This window comes from Hemiscyllium ocellatum, chromosome 35, assembly GCF_020745735.1.
Source record: "Hemiscyllium ocellatum isolate sHemOce1 chromosome 35, sHemOce1.pat.X.cur, whole genome shotgun sequence".
NCBI classification, from domain to species: domain Eukaryota; kingdom Metazoa; phylum Chordata; class Chondrichthyes; order Orectolobiformes; family Hemiscylliidae; genus Hemiscyllium; species Hemiscyllium ocellatum.
The window spans coordinates 32370919-32385009 of record NC_083435.1 but is presented as its reverse complement, the minus strand read 5'-3'; the positions used below and the strand labels follow the sequence as shown (position 1 = coordinate 32385009).

Below are 14091 nucleotides of genomic sequence, written 5' to 3'. Positions count from 1 at the left end.
ATGCCGACCAGATATCCAAACCCAACCTAGTCCCACCTGACAGCACCAGACCTATATCCCTTCAAACCCTTCCTATTCATATAGCCATCCAAACGCCTCTTAAATGTTGCAACTGTACCAGCCGCCACCATATCCTCTGGCAGTTCATTCCATACACGTACCACCCTCTGCGTGAGAAAGTTGTCCCTAAGGTCTTTTTTATATCTTTCTGCTCTCACCCTTAACCTATGCCCTTTAGTTCTGGACTTCCCTCTCATCATAAAATATATAAATGGAATACTTTGTCTTACTCATCGAATAATTTCGATGCGAAATTTAATCCTAGATGTCATTGTATATTTGTAGGCAGTCCGGATCTAGTCAATAAAACGAGTAACTCTTCTGCAATCCTTTTAGGTGTGATGTTGCATAATGGAAATGCCTCTGGAAATATGGTATTATATTAAATATATTATTGTAACCAAATACTGAATCCCATTGTATGTTTTCAGAAAGGTGCCTCCTCCATCAATTAAGACTCTTCTAAAAGGTTCCTCAAAAGCAGGAATAAGCATCAGATATATGGGTTTTATTACTGGCTGTGGTTTTCTAATTCCTTGACATGTCTGGCAAAAGTCAATTACATCCTTGTGCAATCCAGGCTAGGAAAGAGGTTTTCATATTTTGGCATGTGTTTTTCTCACTCCTAAATGACCCCTTACTCGTAGTTTTGAGCACCATTCGCAAAACCTCATGACTATAACCCACTGGCAATACGACTTGATGGACTGTGCCCATTTATCATCCATTTGAATGTCTGAGAGTCTCAATTTCATCATTAACAAATCGTTTTTAAGGTATTAGCATTCACAGATACATTCGGATTCTTCCTTCATGAGTGCCTTTTGCTATAATTGCTTAAAGTATTCATCTATTTTGCTTTAACTCAGTTAATTTATCTCGGTTAAACATTTCCGCTTTGTTATCTATTTGCTCCTGGTTTATTCTCTAATATTTGATCAATCATAGTCTCTGCTAATTCCAATTCAGTTTTGTTTACTATATTCATTGATCTCTCCTTTTTCAACGGGTGACACTGTGAACTCATTGCCACACAAATCAGGAAAAATCCCAGGAGAGATGTCCTGCAACACTTCAGTTGTCTGAGTTTTCATAGCTTATCAACCACAGCACATTGAATTATTTGAATACACTTGAATCGGCTGTATCATTACAAAGAGTCGAAATATTGTACTGGAAAAGCACTCGCGGTCAAGTAACATCCGAGGACCAGGAGAGTCAACATTGCGAGTGCAAGCTCTTAATCAGGAAACTGCCATGATAAAGAGCTTATGCTTGAAATGTCGACTCTCCTGCTCCTCGGATGCTGCCTGACCAGCTGTGCTTTACCAGCACCACTCTTCGACTCTGATCCCCAGCATCAGCAGTCCTCACTCTTTCCCAGTATTCGAAGCAAGGACAATTTATATTCCTGGAGCTGAGAGATTGTCCAGAACTCCTACCACGATTTTTCCCTGGAATCTGTAATATAATTCTACATAATTGAGTGCCTTTTGCCTCCCTTGAACTACCGTGACTAGCACGTTTTCTGCAATTATCCTTCTGAGATACATCTCTCCTCATCATTCAACACCAAATATCGAATGGATTCTGTATTTTTTAATATTGTAACCTCTTTAGCTGCTGCTCCTGTCCTATTTGAGAAAACTTTTTCATGCAGGCATACGGTAAAAGAAAATCTGGTACCTCCTCCTTAATCATCCTTCGCCCAGGCTGTACATTCTGGTGCTGCTTTCTAACTTCCACTGTGTTTTCCATTACAACTCTATCCAAATTCACTGGCTCATTCTGTTTGGCTGGATCAAACCTTCCCAAACCTTTTTCTAACTCAATACTGTCAATTCACGTGGCCTATTTTGTTTCAATGAAACCACCGGAGCTTTTTAGCGTCACATTCCTCTTCAAGTGCTTCCTTCTTACCTTTGTTAAGTTATCCTTGCACTCTTTCCCGAGGTCTACCTTTCCCTTACCACGTCAGGATTTCGCGTTTCCCCAATTTCTATCTCTCACGAATTGAAATTTATATTGGAAGCCAAGCTTTGATTTACGGACCAACTCACAACCAATAGACATTTCAGCTTTTCTTTACTCTCAACTCTTCCACTTGAGTTCTCATTAGCTCAGGAAGTGAATTCTCGAACTCCTCCAAAATGATCATCTCTCTAAGAGTCTCGTAAGTTTGCTCTATTTTTAATGACCATATCCACCTATCAAAATTACTTTGGTTTACTCTTTCAAACTCATTGTCGGTTGGATCAGGCTCCCTTCTTAAATTCCTGAAACGTTGTCTGTAGGCTTCGGGCACAAGCTCATATGCATTTAAGACAGCTTACTTCACGTCCTCATATACCCGAGATACCGCATCTGATAATGACCCAAAAACCTCACTACATCGACCTACAAGCTTTGTTTGCATCAATAAAACTCACATGGTCGCTGGCCACTGCACTTCTTTAGCCAACTTTTCAAATGGGATATGAAAAAATGTGTTGCTGGAAAAGCGCAGCAAGTCAGGCAGCATCCACGGAGCAAGAGAATCGCAGTTTCGGGCATAAGCCCTTCTTCAGGAATGCTCTTAAAAGAGCCTTTGAGTTGCCAGATTCAAGAACAGTCTCTTCACTTTTTAGTGGCGCCTCTAGTGGTGGTTTTTTTGTGGAGCAGCACGGCCTGGATATTATGCAGCACACTGCCCTGAGCGATGGTCACCCTTCTCAGCAGCTTGTTAAGCCCGTCGTCGTTGCACACGGCCAGCTGAAGGTGCCTGGAGATAATGCGGGTCTTCTTGTTGTCCTGGGCCGCGTTGCTGGCCAGCTCCAGGATTTCAGCCATCAGATACTCGAGCACCACAGTCAGATAGACCGGCGTTACTGCAGCCACACGCTCGGCATTCCTGAAGAAGGGCTTATGCCAAAACGTTGATTCTCCTGCTCCTTGGATGCTGCCTGATCTGCTGTGCTTTTCCAGCAACACATTTTTCAGCTCTGATCTCCAGCGTCTGCAGTCCTCACTTTCTCCTTTTCAAATGAGATGAAAAGGCTTCTCCATCTTTCCCATCAAACTTAAGCAATGAGGGAATATATGTAAACAGATTTTCACTAGGCTATTGGCGACCATGGGTCGGTTCATATTGACTGCCTTCCTCACTAAGCTTGTTTTTATCTTTCATCGCATGCTTTTAAGCTGACGTTGCTGTCTAAGTGCCAATGTTTGAAGTAGAAACTTCCGATCTTCATTTCCTCTATCACTTTTTCTCTCCCTTCTCTCCCATTTTCTCTCGTTCCCTCCCTTTTTCCTTTCGATCTTCTCCAGCGATTCATTGTTTTCTCCTTCTGCTTTTAATTGTAATTCAAGCAGTTTCATTTATTTTGCTCTTTCGTTGTCTTTTGCTCTGAACTCAAATGCATCCATTTCAATTGTGTTGTAGCCACCTTTAAAAGTCCTGATATTGTTTGCAGCAAATTTAATGGCTAAGCTATTTGTATAATAATATCTCCTTTTCTCCAAGAAGGAGGTAGCTTCAACCCCAGTTTGACTGATAATTCCAGCAGGATTGCCTTAATCACCTATTCCAAGGTCTGTAAGGTCACATTTACACAACCCAGGAAACTCTTGATGACTGAAAGTGCCAGTGATATCCCAAACACTGTTCAAACCATCTGGAATCAATACCTAGAACAACTGACAACAAGACTTACCATTGGCTGCCTTCCAGACAAGCAATCCTGAACCCAATTCTGAACGAAAGAAAAAATCCTGTGAAGAGCCACCAGTCTGTTATGGACTAGGCCAGACCACCACAAACCATTTCAAGCATGTAGCTCAGGCACAAAATTCTGATTGTTTTGAGCAGGTGTAATATGCACAATCCAGGAGTGATGCACTCGAAAACCACATAACTTTAAACAAAACAGTATTTATTTGCAAGGTTAACTAATGAAGCTCAAATAGAAGAGAACAGAATACAGAATAAGTTAGTCTTTCCGAAAACACAACAGAATTTCGCAACATAATGATGCTGGTTCAAATTTCTGCAACAATCCCCATGCACTCCCCTTGTCAAAAACGATCAAAATCAAACACAGGCACTTACAGGTGGGCGGGAGGGGGTGGTGAGAGAGATAGAGAAAGAGAGAGAGAGAGAGAGAGAGACGGCAGAGAGATTCAGGTGGAACACTTCCTTCCATGCAGCTGTTACTTTGGTCTTGCAGTCTCAAAATTGATTGACTGCTTGCTCTGAACACACAGACTGCTAAAATATAAAACGAAACCAAACTTAACCACAGCAAAGCTGAACTGGGAGAACTGTTCAATCCCTTGTCATCGTTCAAGAGTTTAGTTTAAGAAATAGAAATTTCTTCTAGAGATCATGCCAGACATTTCGTCAAGTCTGCCTCGTAGAACGCTTTTGAAATAAAAACGAGGATAACATAACCTTGTTGAAGGAGTAGCAACATCGCACAACCTTCTTTTACATTGGGATAAAATTGCCTATTCTCCACTCTTCTGAGAACTCACTGACGAAGTGGATACAAAGATATCGGTCAATACTCCATAAATTTGTTCTCTTGGCTCACTCCGAATTCTAGGATAGATACCGAAAAGATTCAGGAACTTTTCTGCTTTTATTCTTTTTTTAAGATGGACAACGCCTCTTACTTTGCATTTGAAACTTCTCTTTAAGATTTCGACACTCCCTTCCCTGATATCATCGTCCAACAATTCATTCTCATTGGTAAATACCAACACAAATCATTCATTTAGGACCTCACCTACTTCTTCTTGCATCACACATAAATTCAAATCGTTGTATTTGTGTAGGCCAGCCCTTTGCATGGCTTCATTCTTGCACATGATACATGATTAGAAAGCTTTAATTCTGCTCGTTAATAAATTTTCATGGCTTCTTTGAGTTCTTCAAATTCCTTGTTTAATTTCTTTTGTGCTTTGATTGTGAGGGAAAAGCGATTGATGTTGTACGTCAAGAGTATCGTTTGATTACAATTCTCCTCGACCATATATGTGATTCCTTTTTCTTTCTGATCCAGGTCATAACATCCCTGGCCATTCAAGGTTTGTGTAACTTGCCATTCTTATCCTTAATTGTCGCAGGAAATGTCTAATATTGCTGTAGTTCGCCGTCCTGCAATTTAACACCTTCTAACGAGGAATGCTGTTCTACCAGTAATGAGTATCTTAAAATTCGTTATTATCTTAACATACGTTATTATGGTTGCCACTCCCGAAAGGCTCCATCACTGAGAGTTCATTCATCTGACCGCCACATTCCCGGGTCCAGTGTAACCTCATCCTTGGTAGAACTCTTTCGATACTGTCTCAAGAATCTTCCTGAGTAGATTTACAAATTTTGCTCTATCCAAATTCCGAACACCAATTGATTCTCAGGTAACATAGAGGAAGTTAAAATCACGCACCTCGATAACTATGTTACATTCACATTTTTCTAAAATATGCCTACATATTTTTTCCCTCTATTTCCCGCTGGCTGTTCGGAGGCCTGAAGTATACCCACAGCATCGTGAGTTCACCTTTTCCATTCTTGGGTTCCACGAATATTGTCTCTTTGCAAAAGTCAACTACTATGTTCTCCCTGTCTCCTGATGTGAGATGCTTCTTTTCTGGTGATGCCATCCCCGCACCCCTTAAGCAACCATTTCTCTCAATCCTGAAAAGTTTAAATCCTGGGATATTCATCTTCAAGTTCTGCTCCTATTACAAACACGTCTCTGTTATCGCAATAATGTCACAATTCCAAGTATAAGCCAAAGCTCCAAATTCATGGTAATTGCCTATTATTCATCTTGCAATGGAAAGCATCTATTTCAGACCACTGTCCCTGCTGTTTTCTACCGCAATCAATTAGACTATAGGTTAACCCCTTCACTTACCATTCATCTGTTGACATTTTATTCATGCAGTCTCACATATTTGATCATCTGCAGAGACTTATTATTCAACTTTATCTGATCTCTCTGCTTTCACTTTTGTGCTGCGGAGCCTCTCTGCACATCACTTGATGAATGGCAGCGCTTAGAAAGATTGTGACTTAAAATAAATCTGTTGGATTATAACCTAGTGTCATCTGATTTCTGACCTGCTGTTTTCAGCAGCGTTTTCCTGCCTATTCTTGTTCTTACTCATGCTTGCCTTGGTCTCCACCCCTCCCGCAACATCGGCATCCATTGCCCTAATCTGCTGTTTCCCAGAAAACTGACACACGTCATTTGAACCCTTCCCAAGCACTTCATCAAGTACTCCACCACTTTCCACGCCTCCTCACATCCAAACGCCGAAGATCACTCTGAGTACTTCCGAGGTGTAATGTGACCAGTTTGCAACATTTCCACTTCCACCCAAAAGCAGTCCCATTGCCCTACCATTCCTAATCTCTCTCCCTCACACTATCTTTAGAGACACATGTTCTTCCTATTTTTCTTGCTGTTTTTAATCTGACTAGCTTTGAGTCATCCGAGGATAACTTCCTTGTAGGTCCGACATTTTAAATTCTTTCCGAAATGTATATTCTGCTTTCTTTAATCCTAACAGCTACTACCATAGGCTGTTCGTCCTCCCGCTCCAAAATGTCTGGAAGACCTTCCAAGGCATCTAGAATCCTGACATTTTGGAGGCAACACACCGTCATGGTCAGAGCAGCCTGTCTGTTCCAATCACGAATGAATGCCTGAAGCATGGGACGGCGGTGTGGCCAGATCAGATTAGGGAGCGGACAGTGGTGGAGGCTGATGGGGGCGTGAGTTTGCACGGGGTTGAGGGGCGCATCCGCAGGCGGGTTGGACGGGCTGTGTGGGCGGAGGGTGGGCTGGCTTGGGTCGCAGACGGGGATTGGTTTTGACGTATTGTTGGTGCAATCGGGGGTGGGGACTCATGCGAGGTATGCTGCTGCCCAGTTCACTGAATGGGGAGTGGACTTAGGAAGTGCTTGCTGTGTCAATCCCTTCGAACTGATTGGGAAGGAGGCGGGAGGCTTCAGCAATGCTGCAGGTCCCTTACACACAAGTGTGTGTCTGCTGAGAAACAAACCCTGAGACAGAGCGAGGGAGTAAGGCAGGTAGAGCGAGGAAAAAGGAAATTTCAGAAAACTCCGAGGCCCAGACGAGAGGTATTGAATCAATGAACCCAAAAATCAATTACCTGAACGAAATAGTGCCCGCCCGTCTCGTTCAAATAATCAAAGGCTCCTCTGGAGGTAGTCTCTATGTAAGTCAGTGTCCCCTCACATCTCCTTTGAACTTTACCCTCTCACCATAAATGCATGCCCCGAGATTTCAATCAAGAGTCCGCTCAGCCTCCTCCAATCCAGAAAAAAATGAAACCACTTTTTCTGTACTCTCCTAGCTGTTGATGCACATCTTGCAGGTGTCACGAGGTTATGTCACAGCTGCCACATGTTGGAAGTCAATGTCCACGAATGATTGGTACATGTTGGTCTTACCCATGAATGGGCCAGCCAATGCTTTTTGAATTTCCAACATAGGTTTCATTTAGAACAATTGGTGAATAGAATCCATCACAATCCTCTCGGGATTGTCTGTTGAATTTTTCGAATGGCTAGTTCTTATGGTAAAGTGCGAGCTGGACTATTAACAAGCATTTACCAAGCAAAAAGTGAGTCAATGTGGAATCATTGATCATGTTGATCACGTGCTTGAGGAAAGTAGGGAGTTTTGCATCGAGATTGTCTCGATGGTGAAATGATCATTGTGTGCAACGCTAGTGCTCGCCAAACCCACGTCAATGAGAGCTTAGAAAGGTTGTGCGAAATATGTTTCCATCATTAAGACATTCTGCCCACATTGACAGACAAAGCAAATGACAACGAGACCTGGACTAGTCTGTCTTTCATGTTATTGACATTGGGAACTATTCTGCTTATGTTTCGCTTTAGAGAGTCGCAATCTTTTTTCTTTAAGTATTTTCTAAACTTTGTCTGTGTCACTGCATAAATGACTGCATTAGTGCAAAACAGAAAAGTGGAACCTATTTGATTGAATATACATCAAGGATCATGTTCGTTGTTGTTAAATTTCTTCTGTATAAGTTGAACAGATGCATTTCCATTGAAAATTGACGCCTACAAACTAAAATCGCTCGATAAAATCAGAGGTGTAATTTGGTAGGGGTGCCTTCGCTTGATCTCTCTGGATCTTTAGTATGCTCCTGACTATAATTGGGAATAGAATATGACTGATGGCAAAGCTACACTATCCAAGAGGACACGCTGTGTAATGTAGGTTTTAAAACACAAATCCATTTGCATCATACATTACTTTAGCCAATTTGTTTACACAAGTAGATGGAATATTCCATCAAATAAAGAAACCAAAATCTACTGCTATTATCATTACTGCAGTTTTTTTTTGTTTCTTTTTAATATTTGATTCTCGCTTTCTGGATTCACATGAAAACACTGAATCAAAGATGAAAACGGCTGTGGATAGAGTCGTTTTTATTTTAAATCAATACATTAGCGAATCTGAATCAATAAGGGAAATATAACTCCGAAATTAATTTGGGAAAATAGTTTTCTTTTATACACAAAAACTTGCTTCAGATGTTTAGAAAAGACTGCATGTTGTTACCAACTGCCAGTGTGTAACTCGTGAAACATTTGTAAATACTACTCTTCCCAGTATCCTTCATTAGCAGCAATAAAGATGAGACAACAAAAGGTCACAATTTCTTCATAACAATGAGAAAATGCATGGTCATAAAATACATTTTTGTTGTCATAATGGTAATGATTTATGAGGTACATTAATTTATATTATTCAGAATAATGATCATGGAAAGAAATGTTTCTGCCAGAACATATTCCACACAATATGTATGCTTCACATGAGGACAGTTTCGCTGTCTTTATGAGTAATCGTTGTCTATCCCAAATTGCCAAGAGGGTAGTTAAGAGTTAGACACATTTTATTGGGACAGGAGTCACCTGTCGACCAAAATAATCGATTTCAGTTTCCACAATCTGCTGAGGCACGATTCGTTTGAGGTCCCAAAACATTACCCCAGATTTTGAATAAACTGTCCAGTGACTCTGCCACTCATCTGTCCCCTTGATGGTCATCTCGAAGTTGAGATCATCTCAGCACATTGTGTTCACTTTTCTCAAACAATTAGGTGGCGTTCACAATTGACTCGTAGTCCTGCTTGTTAAATGATTTATTAGCAGTCCAACTGCCGATGGATTGTGATTTCATTAACGCCACGACACCAACCAATTGTTTGCAAGGCTCTTGCTTTAGAGTGATAATGCCTCAAAGGTTGAGTCAAGTGGCTCTTGATCAATTACCGGAGTAGTTTTTTTTTGCCACGTTCAACTCGCTGCTTGCTCTCGTCGGCCTTCATATTCCGTACTGATGGTCAGGGCGCCCTACGAGAACGCCAGCCAATTGCACCCCACATCTACAGACATTGGCATGCCTGTATGAACTAGCCTCAATGAATTGTCAAGGATTACATGGTGCTCTGGAATTCAGCCATTGTACTTTGATGTGCACAAGCAATTGTGTACACAATACCACAGCAAGGGCACTTTGTGCAGAGGTCATCTTGTCCAGGTCAATCACTGGACGATATTACATCTGAGTACTCTTTATTGGCTGCAACAGAATTCAGTCACTTTGAACGTGAATAGACCATCGCAGAATTCGTGCCTTTCCTTGCATTTAAAATCATTGCCCACTCAATCAGAGACAATAGATTGATATTGTTCTGGAATTGCAGTATAACTTGCCACACAAGCAAAACAAGGATGTTTCCCTTAACTGTCAGTGCAACACTTGCTCGGGCTGTCCAGGGTCAGAACGCTTTGCGAAAAAGGGTAAAAATGTGAATGGCAGTAAGCACACCAAGCAGCGTGACTCCTGCAGTTCTATTCTAGGCAGGTTTGCTCGTATATTGAGAAATAGTGGATATTATGGAAGAGGAAAGTGGGAAGCAACACCGATTGCTGGTGATACATGTTGTGTTGAAGTCACCTACTGGGCATACAATGTGATGGGTGAAGTCTGGTCAGAAAGAGCATACGTATATTTGCAACAGAGGTAGAGTATCAGACTTACTGCCAAGTGTCCCCTGTAATAGAGATAGAAGGGGTGTAAGATGTCCGAAACAACATGATGAACCGGATGCATCTGGAGTAGGGATTGAATTTCTTCCTCAGTGCAGACCGTATCCCTTGATAGCTAAGTTTGCTCTGGCTTGCATGCCAACCCTTGAACCGTATACACAGACTGGTGTCAGGGGTTCGAATACTGTTCTTTGGGGAAGAAATCTCACTCCATACAGCAGGATGTCCACGATCTACTACTTGGAGGAACCTACACAAGGAACCACACAGGGCAGTTCCAAAACGTCAGTGTTTTTATTAATGAACTCAACAGCCGATTCAATATGGCTTCCCACAATGACGATCAATGGCAGGATTTCTAATGGATATCAAGTGGTTCTGAGAATTGCATGCGGCTAATGATTTGGAAATTAAACGTGATTATCGCTGCTAAGGCTCAGACACAATGTATTGTGATGAGTTAGTAAAGATGTGGCAAGAACTTGTCTGTGGTGTAAGCGAAAATCAGTTCAGTAAACCCGACAACTCACACTTTGCAAATGACCCAAACTTTGACCTTATTGCCAACTGATGACGCATGCACAACGCGAGGCAAATATATCCCTCGCTGTCTTTAGCATCATCTGAACAGACATCGGTGTTCCCAACTATACCACACAATTGCAAGTTTTCCTAAACTCGCAGTAATACACTTGTAAAATAAGATCACTCTGTGGGAGACATAATTCTTGAAAATACATCTCACTGCCGAGATCCTACGAAACGTGGATTTGGTATATAGAAAGTAGCAATTCAGGAGCAAGAGGGGCTGTGGGGTTGACTCTGAAGTTTGGAAATTTATTACTACTCTAGTCAGAGAGTGCAGAATGCAAGATAGCAAAAATACAAAACTATATGGGAATACGTTATTACAAGGCCACAAACAGATGGATAAACGTTGTGGGCTAAAAAAAAAAGTGAATGATGAAGTATCATTGAAATATTATTGTACAGGAAGAAACTATTGGACTATCCAACATATGTCTCTTGTCTGCGCACTTTGACATTGTAATAAACCTCTCCCGTGGTTTTCCCTGCAAACGTGTACTTTGATTCTATTTTAGTAGCGTCCAATGCTGCATTGAATGTGTAAAGGTATCATCGTTCAAGCACAATGCAATACATTCCAAACCCAGGCCAATCAATGGGCATTCTTTCTGGTTTGTTAGCCTAAGTACATGTAAATGATTTGGATGAGAATATAGCTGGCGTGTTAGTAAGTTTGCACATTGCACTTTTTCTTTGGTATAGTGGACACTGAAGAAGGTTATTCTTTCTTCCAGAAAATTATATATGGAGAAGATAGCACTTTGCAACATCGCTAAACCAACTGTTTTTAAATGATGGAGGTGAGTTTTCATTCCAAAAAAAGAAATCAGTTGTTTTTACTGAGTTATTAGAGTGGCCTGCACATGAACGGGGTTCTCTTAAGTCAGCACATTATGATTCGATTAGGCAAGACATAGGATGCGTAGGTTGAGGAAGGAAAGTGCAGAAAATGGGCACAATTGAAATGTGGAGCTTACTTACTCAAGGAACAGCTACTGCTTTTCCTTGATAAGTGTGTACCAGGCAGGCAGGGAGGAAGTGGTTGAGAGAGGGAGCCGTGGTTTGCTGAAATCAGTTGAATCTCTTGTGAATAGGAAGAAGAAGGTATTTGTTTAGATGAGATGCAAAAACTTTGTTATGGGACTTGACAGTTACAAGCTGACCAAGAAAGACCTGAAGAGAGAACGAGGAAGAGCCAGGACAGAACATGAGAAGTCGTTTGGCGACAGCATCAAGGAAAACCTGAAAGATTTCTATACGTTTATCAGGAATAAAGGATGGACTCGAGAAAGATTAGCGTCATTCCTGGATAGCAGTGTTAAGGCAAGAGTGGATTCCAAGGAGACAGTAGAAGCATTAAATGAATAGTTATCTTCGGTATTCACACTGGAAAAAAAGACAATGTTGTCGTGGAGAATACTGAGATACAGGCAGCTAGACTCGAGGGGATTGATGGAAATCGGGAGGAGGTATTAGCAAATCTAGAAAGTGTGAAAATAGATAAAATCCCTGGGCTCGATGGGATTTATATTCTGTTTTAGTTCGACTGCTGGTTTGTCATTTCATAAATGAATGATGAGAGTGTCGAAGGGTGAGTTAGTAAATTTTCGGATGACACTCAGGTCAACGGAGTTTTGGATAATGGCAAAGAATGCTGAGTTGAAAGAGGGATGTGGTTAAGCTGCACAGCTGGGCTGAGACGTGGCAAATGAAGTTTAATGTGGAAATGTGTGAGATGACTCTCTTTGGAAGCAGCAACAGGAATAAAGAATACTGGGCTAATGGTGATGTCTATTGCAGTGTAGATCTACAAAGAGATGTCGGTATCCATGCCTATAGATCCCTGAAATTTTCCACCCTGTTTGGTTGAGTTGTTTAGAAGGCATGCGGTGTGTTAGCTTTCATTGGAAGAGAGGTTGAGTTTTGGAACCAGGAAGTCATGGTACAGTTGTACAAAGTTCTGGTGTGACAGCAGTTGGAATATTACATACAGTTCTGGTCACCCCATTATAGGAACGATAAGGAAGCTTTGCAACGAGTTCAGAGGCGATCTACTAGGATGTTGCCTGGTATGGAGAGAAGGTCTTATGAGGAAATGCTGACGGGCTTGAGTCTGTTTCGTTACAGAGAACATTGAGACTTGACTCAATTTAGGCATATAAGTTGACCAGAGATTTAGGTAGGGTCGAGACAGAGAGAGCCTTTTTCCTCAGATGATGGTGGCTACCACAAGAGGACAAAGTCTTAAATTGATGGGTTATAGATACAGGATAGATATCATAGGTAGGCTCTTTATTCAGCAGTAGCAGTGGTGTGGAACGTCCTGCCCACAACAGTAGTAGACCCACCAGGTTTAAGAGCATCACATGGTTATTGTCTGAACAAGGACGAAAATTGAATAGTATAGGATAGATAGGCTTCAGATTAGTTCCACAGGTCGGCACAACATCGAGGGTCACAGGCCTGCACTTTACTGTGATATTCCACGCTCTAAATTCTAAACAGTAAAACGCGTTTTCTGAACCGATTGAGTGGGAGTCCCTTTTCAATTCGATTGTCCAGGAAAATGGTTTTCTTTCGATTTTTCATGGGTAATATTTGGCTTTGCGTAAAGAAAAGTAATTAATGGTTCTATTACAAACTCTTTGTTTTTACAATTAATGATCATGTACACAGACCTAAAAGGCAAGTATATGCAAGGTTTGTGTAGGTTTGTAGCTCAGGTTGAGGTTTAGGGTGTAGGTTTGCTCGCTGAGCTGTAGGTTTTATATCCACACGTTTCATTACCAGGCGAGGTAACATCATCAGTGGCGATCTCCAAGTGAAGCGAAGCTGTTGTCTCCTGCTTTCTGATTATATCTTTCTCCTGGATGGGATTGCTGGGGTTTGTGGTGATGTCATTTCCTGTTCGTTTTCTGAGGGGTTGATAGATGGCATCGTGAGCTATGTATTTATTAATGGCGTTGTGGTTGTAGTGCCAGGCCTCTAGGAATTCTCTGCCATGTCTTTGCTTAGCCTATCCCAGGATAGATGTGTTGTCCCAGTCGAAATGGCGATTTTTTTTTCCCTATTGTTCATATTGGCAAAAGTGACATAGTTTGGGGAAAAGAGTAAGGCTTTACAGAGTTCATATAAGAGGTGATATGGAATTTTAAGAAACAGAGCTTCAAAAGTTGTAACTTAGCTCACTCCCAATGGAAAGCTAAATGAGCTAAAAAGAACAATGGAGATAACTGGATGGCTAAACGTGCTGTAACTTTCAGGGATTTAGGTTCTTGAATCATTTTCATTTCATTTCCGGCAAGAAATACCTGTCTAAAAAGATGCAT

General features: G+C 41.4%; 1 protein-coding gene across 1 annotated transcript; it reads right to left on the bottom strand.

Annotated features, from left to right (window-relative positions):
• Positions 1 to 2676: 2676 nt before the first annotated feature.
• LOC132832616 (histone H2A.J-like) lies at positions 2677 to 9450 on the bottom strand. The gene is made up of 2 exons (XM_060850699.1): positions 9395 to 9450; positions 2677 to 2950 (listed from the first exon to the last, which is right to left on the bottom strand). The coding sequence occupies exons 1-2, from the start codon at positions 9448 to 9450 to the stop codon at positions 2677 to 2679; spliced, it is 330 nt and encodes a 109-aa protein (XP_060706682.1).
• Between the last annotated feature and the right edge of the window lie 4641 nt (positions 9451 to 14091).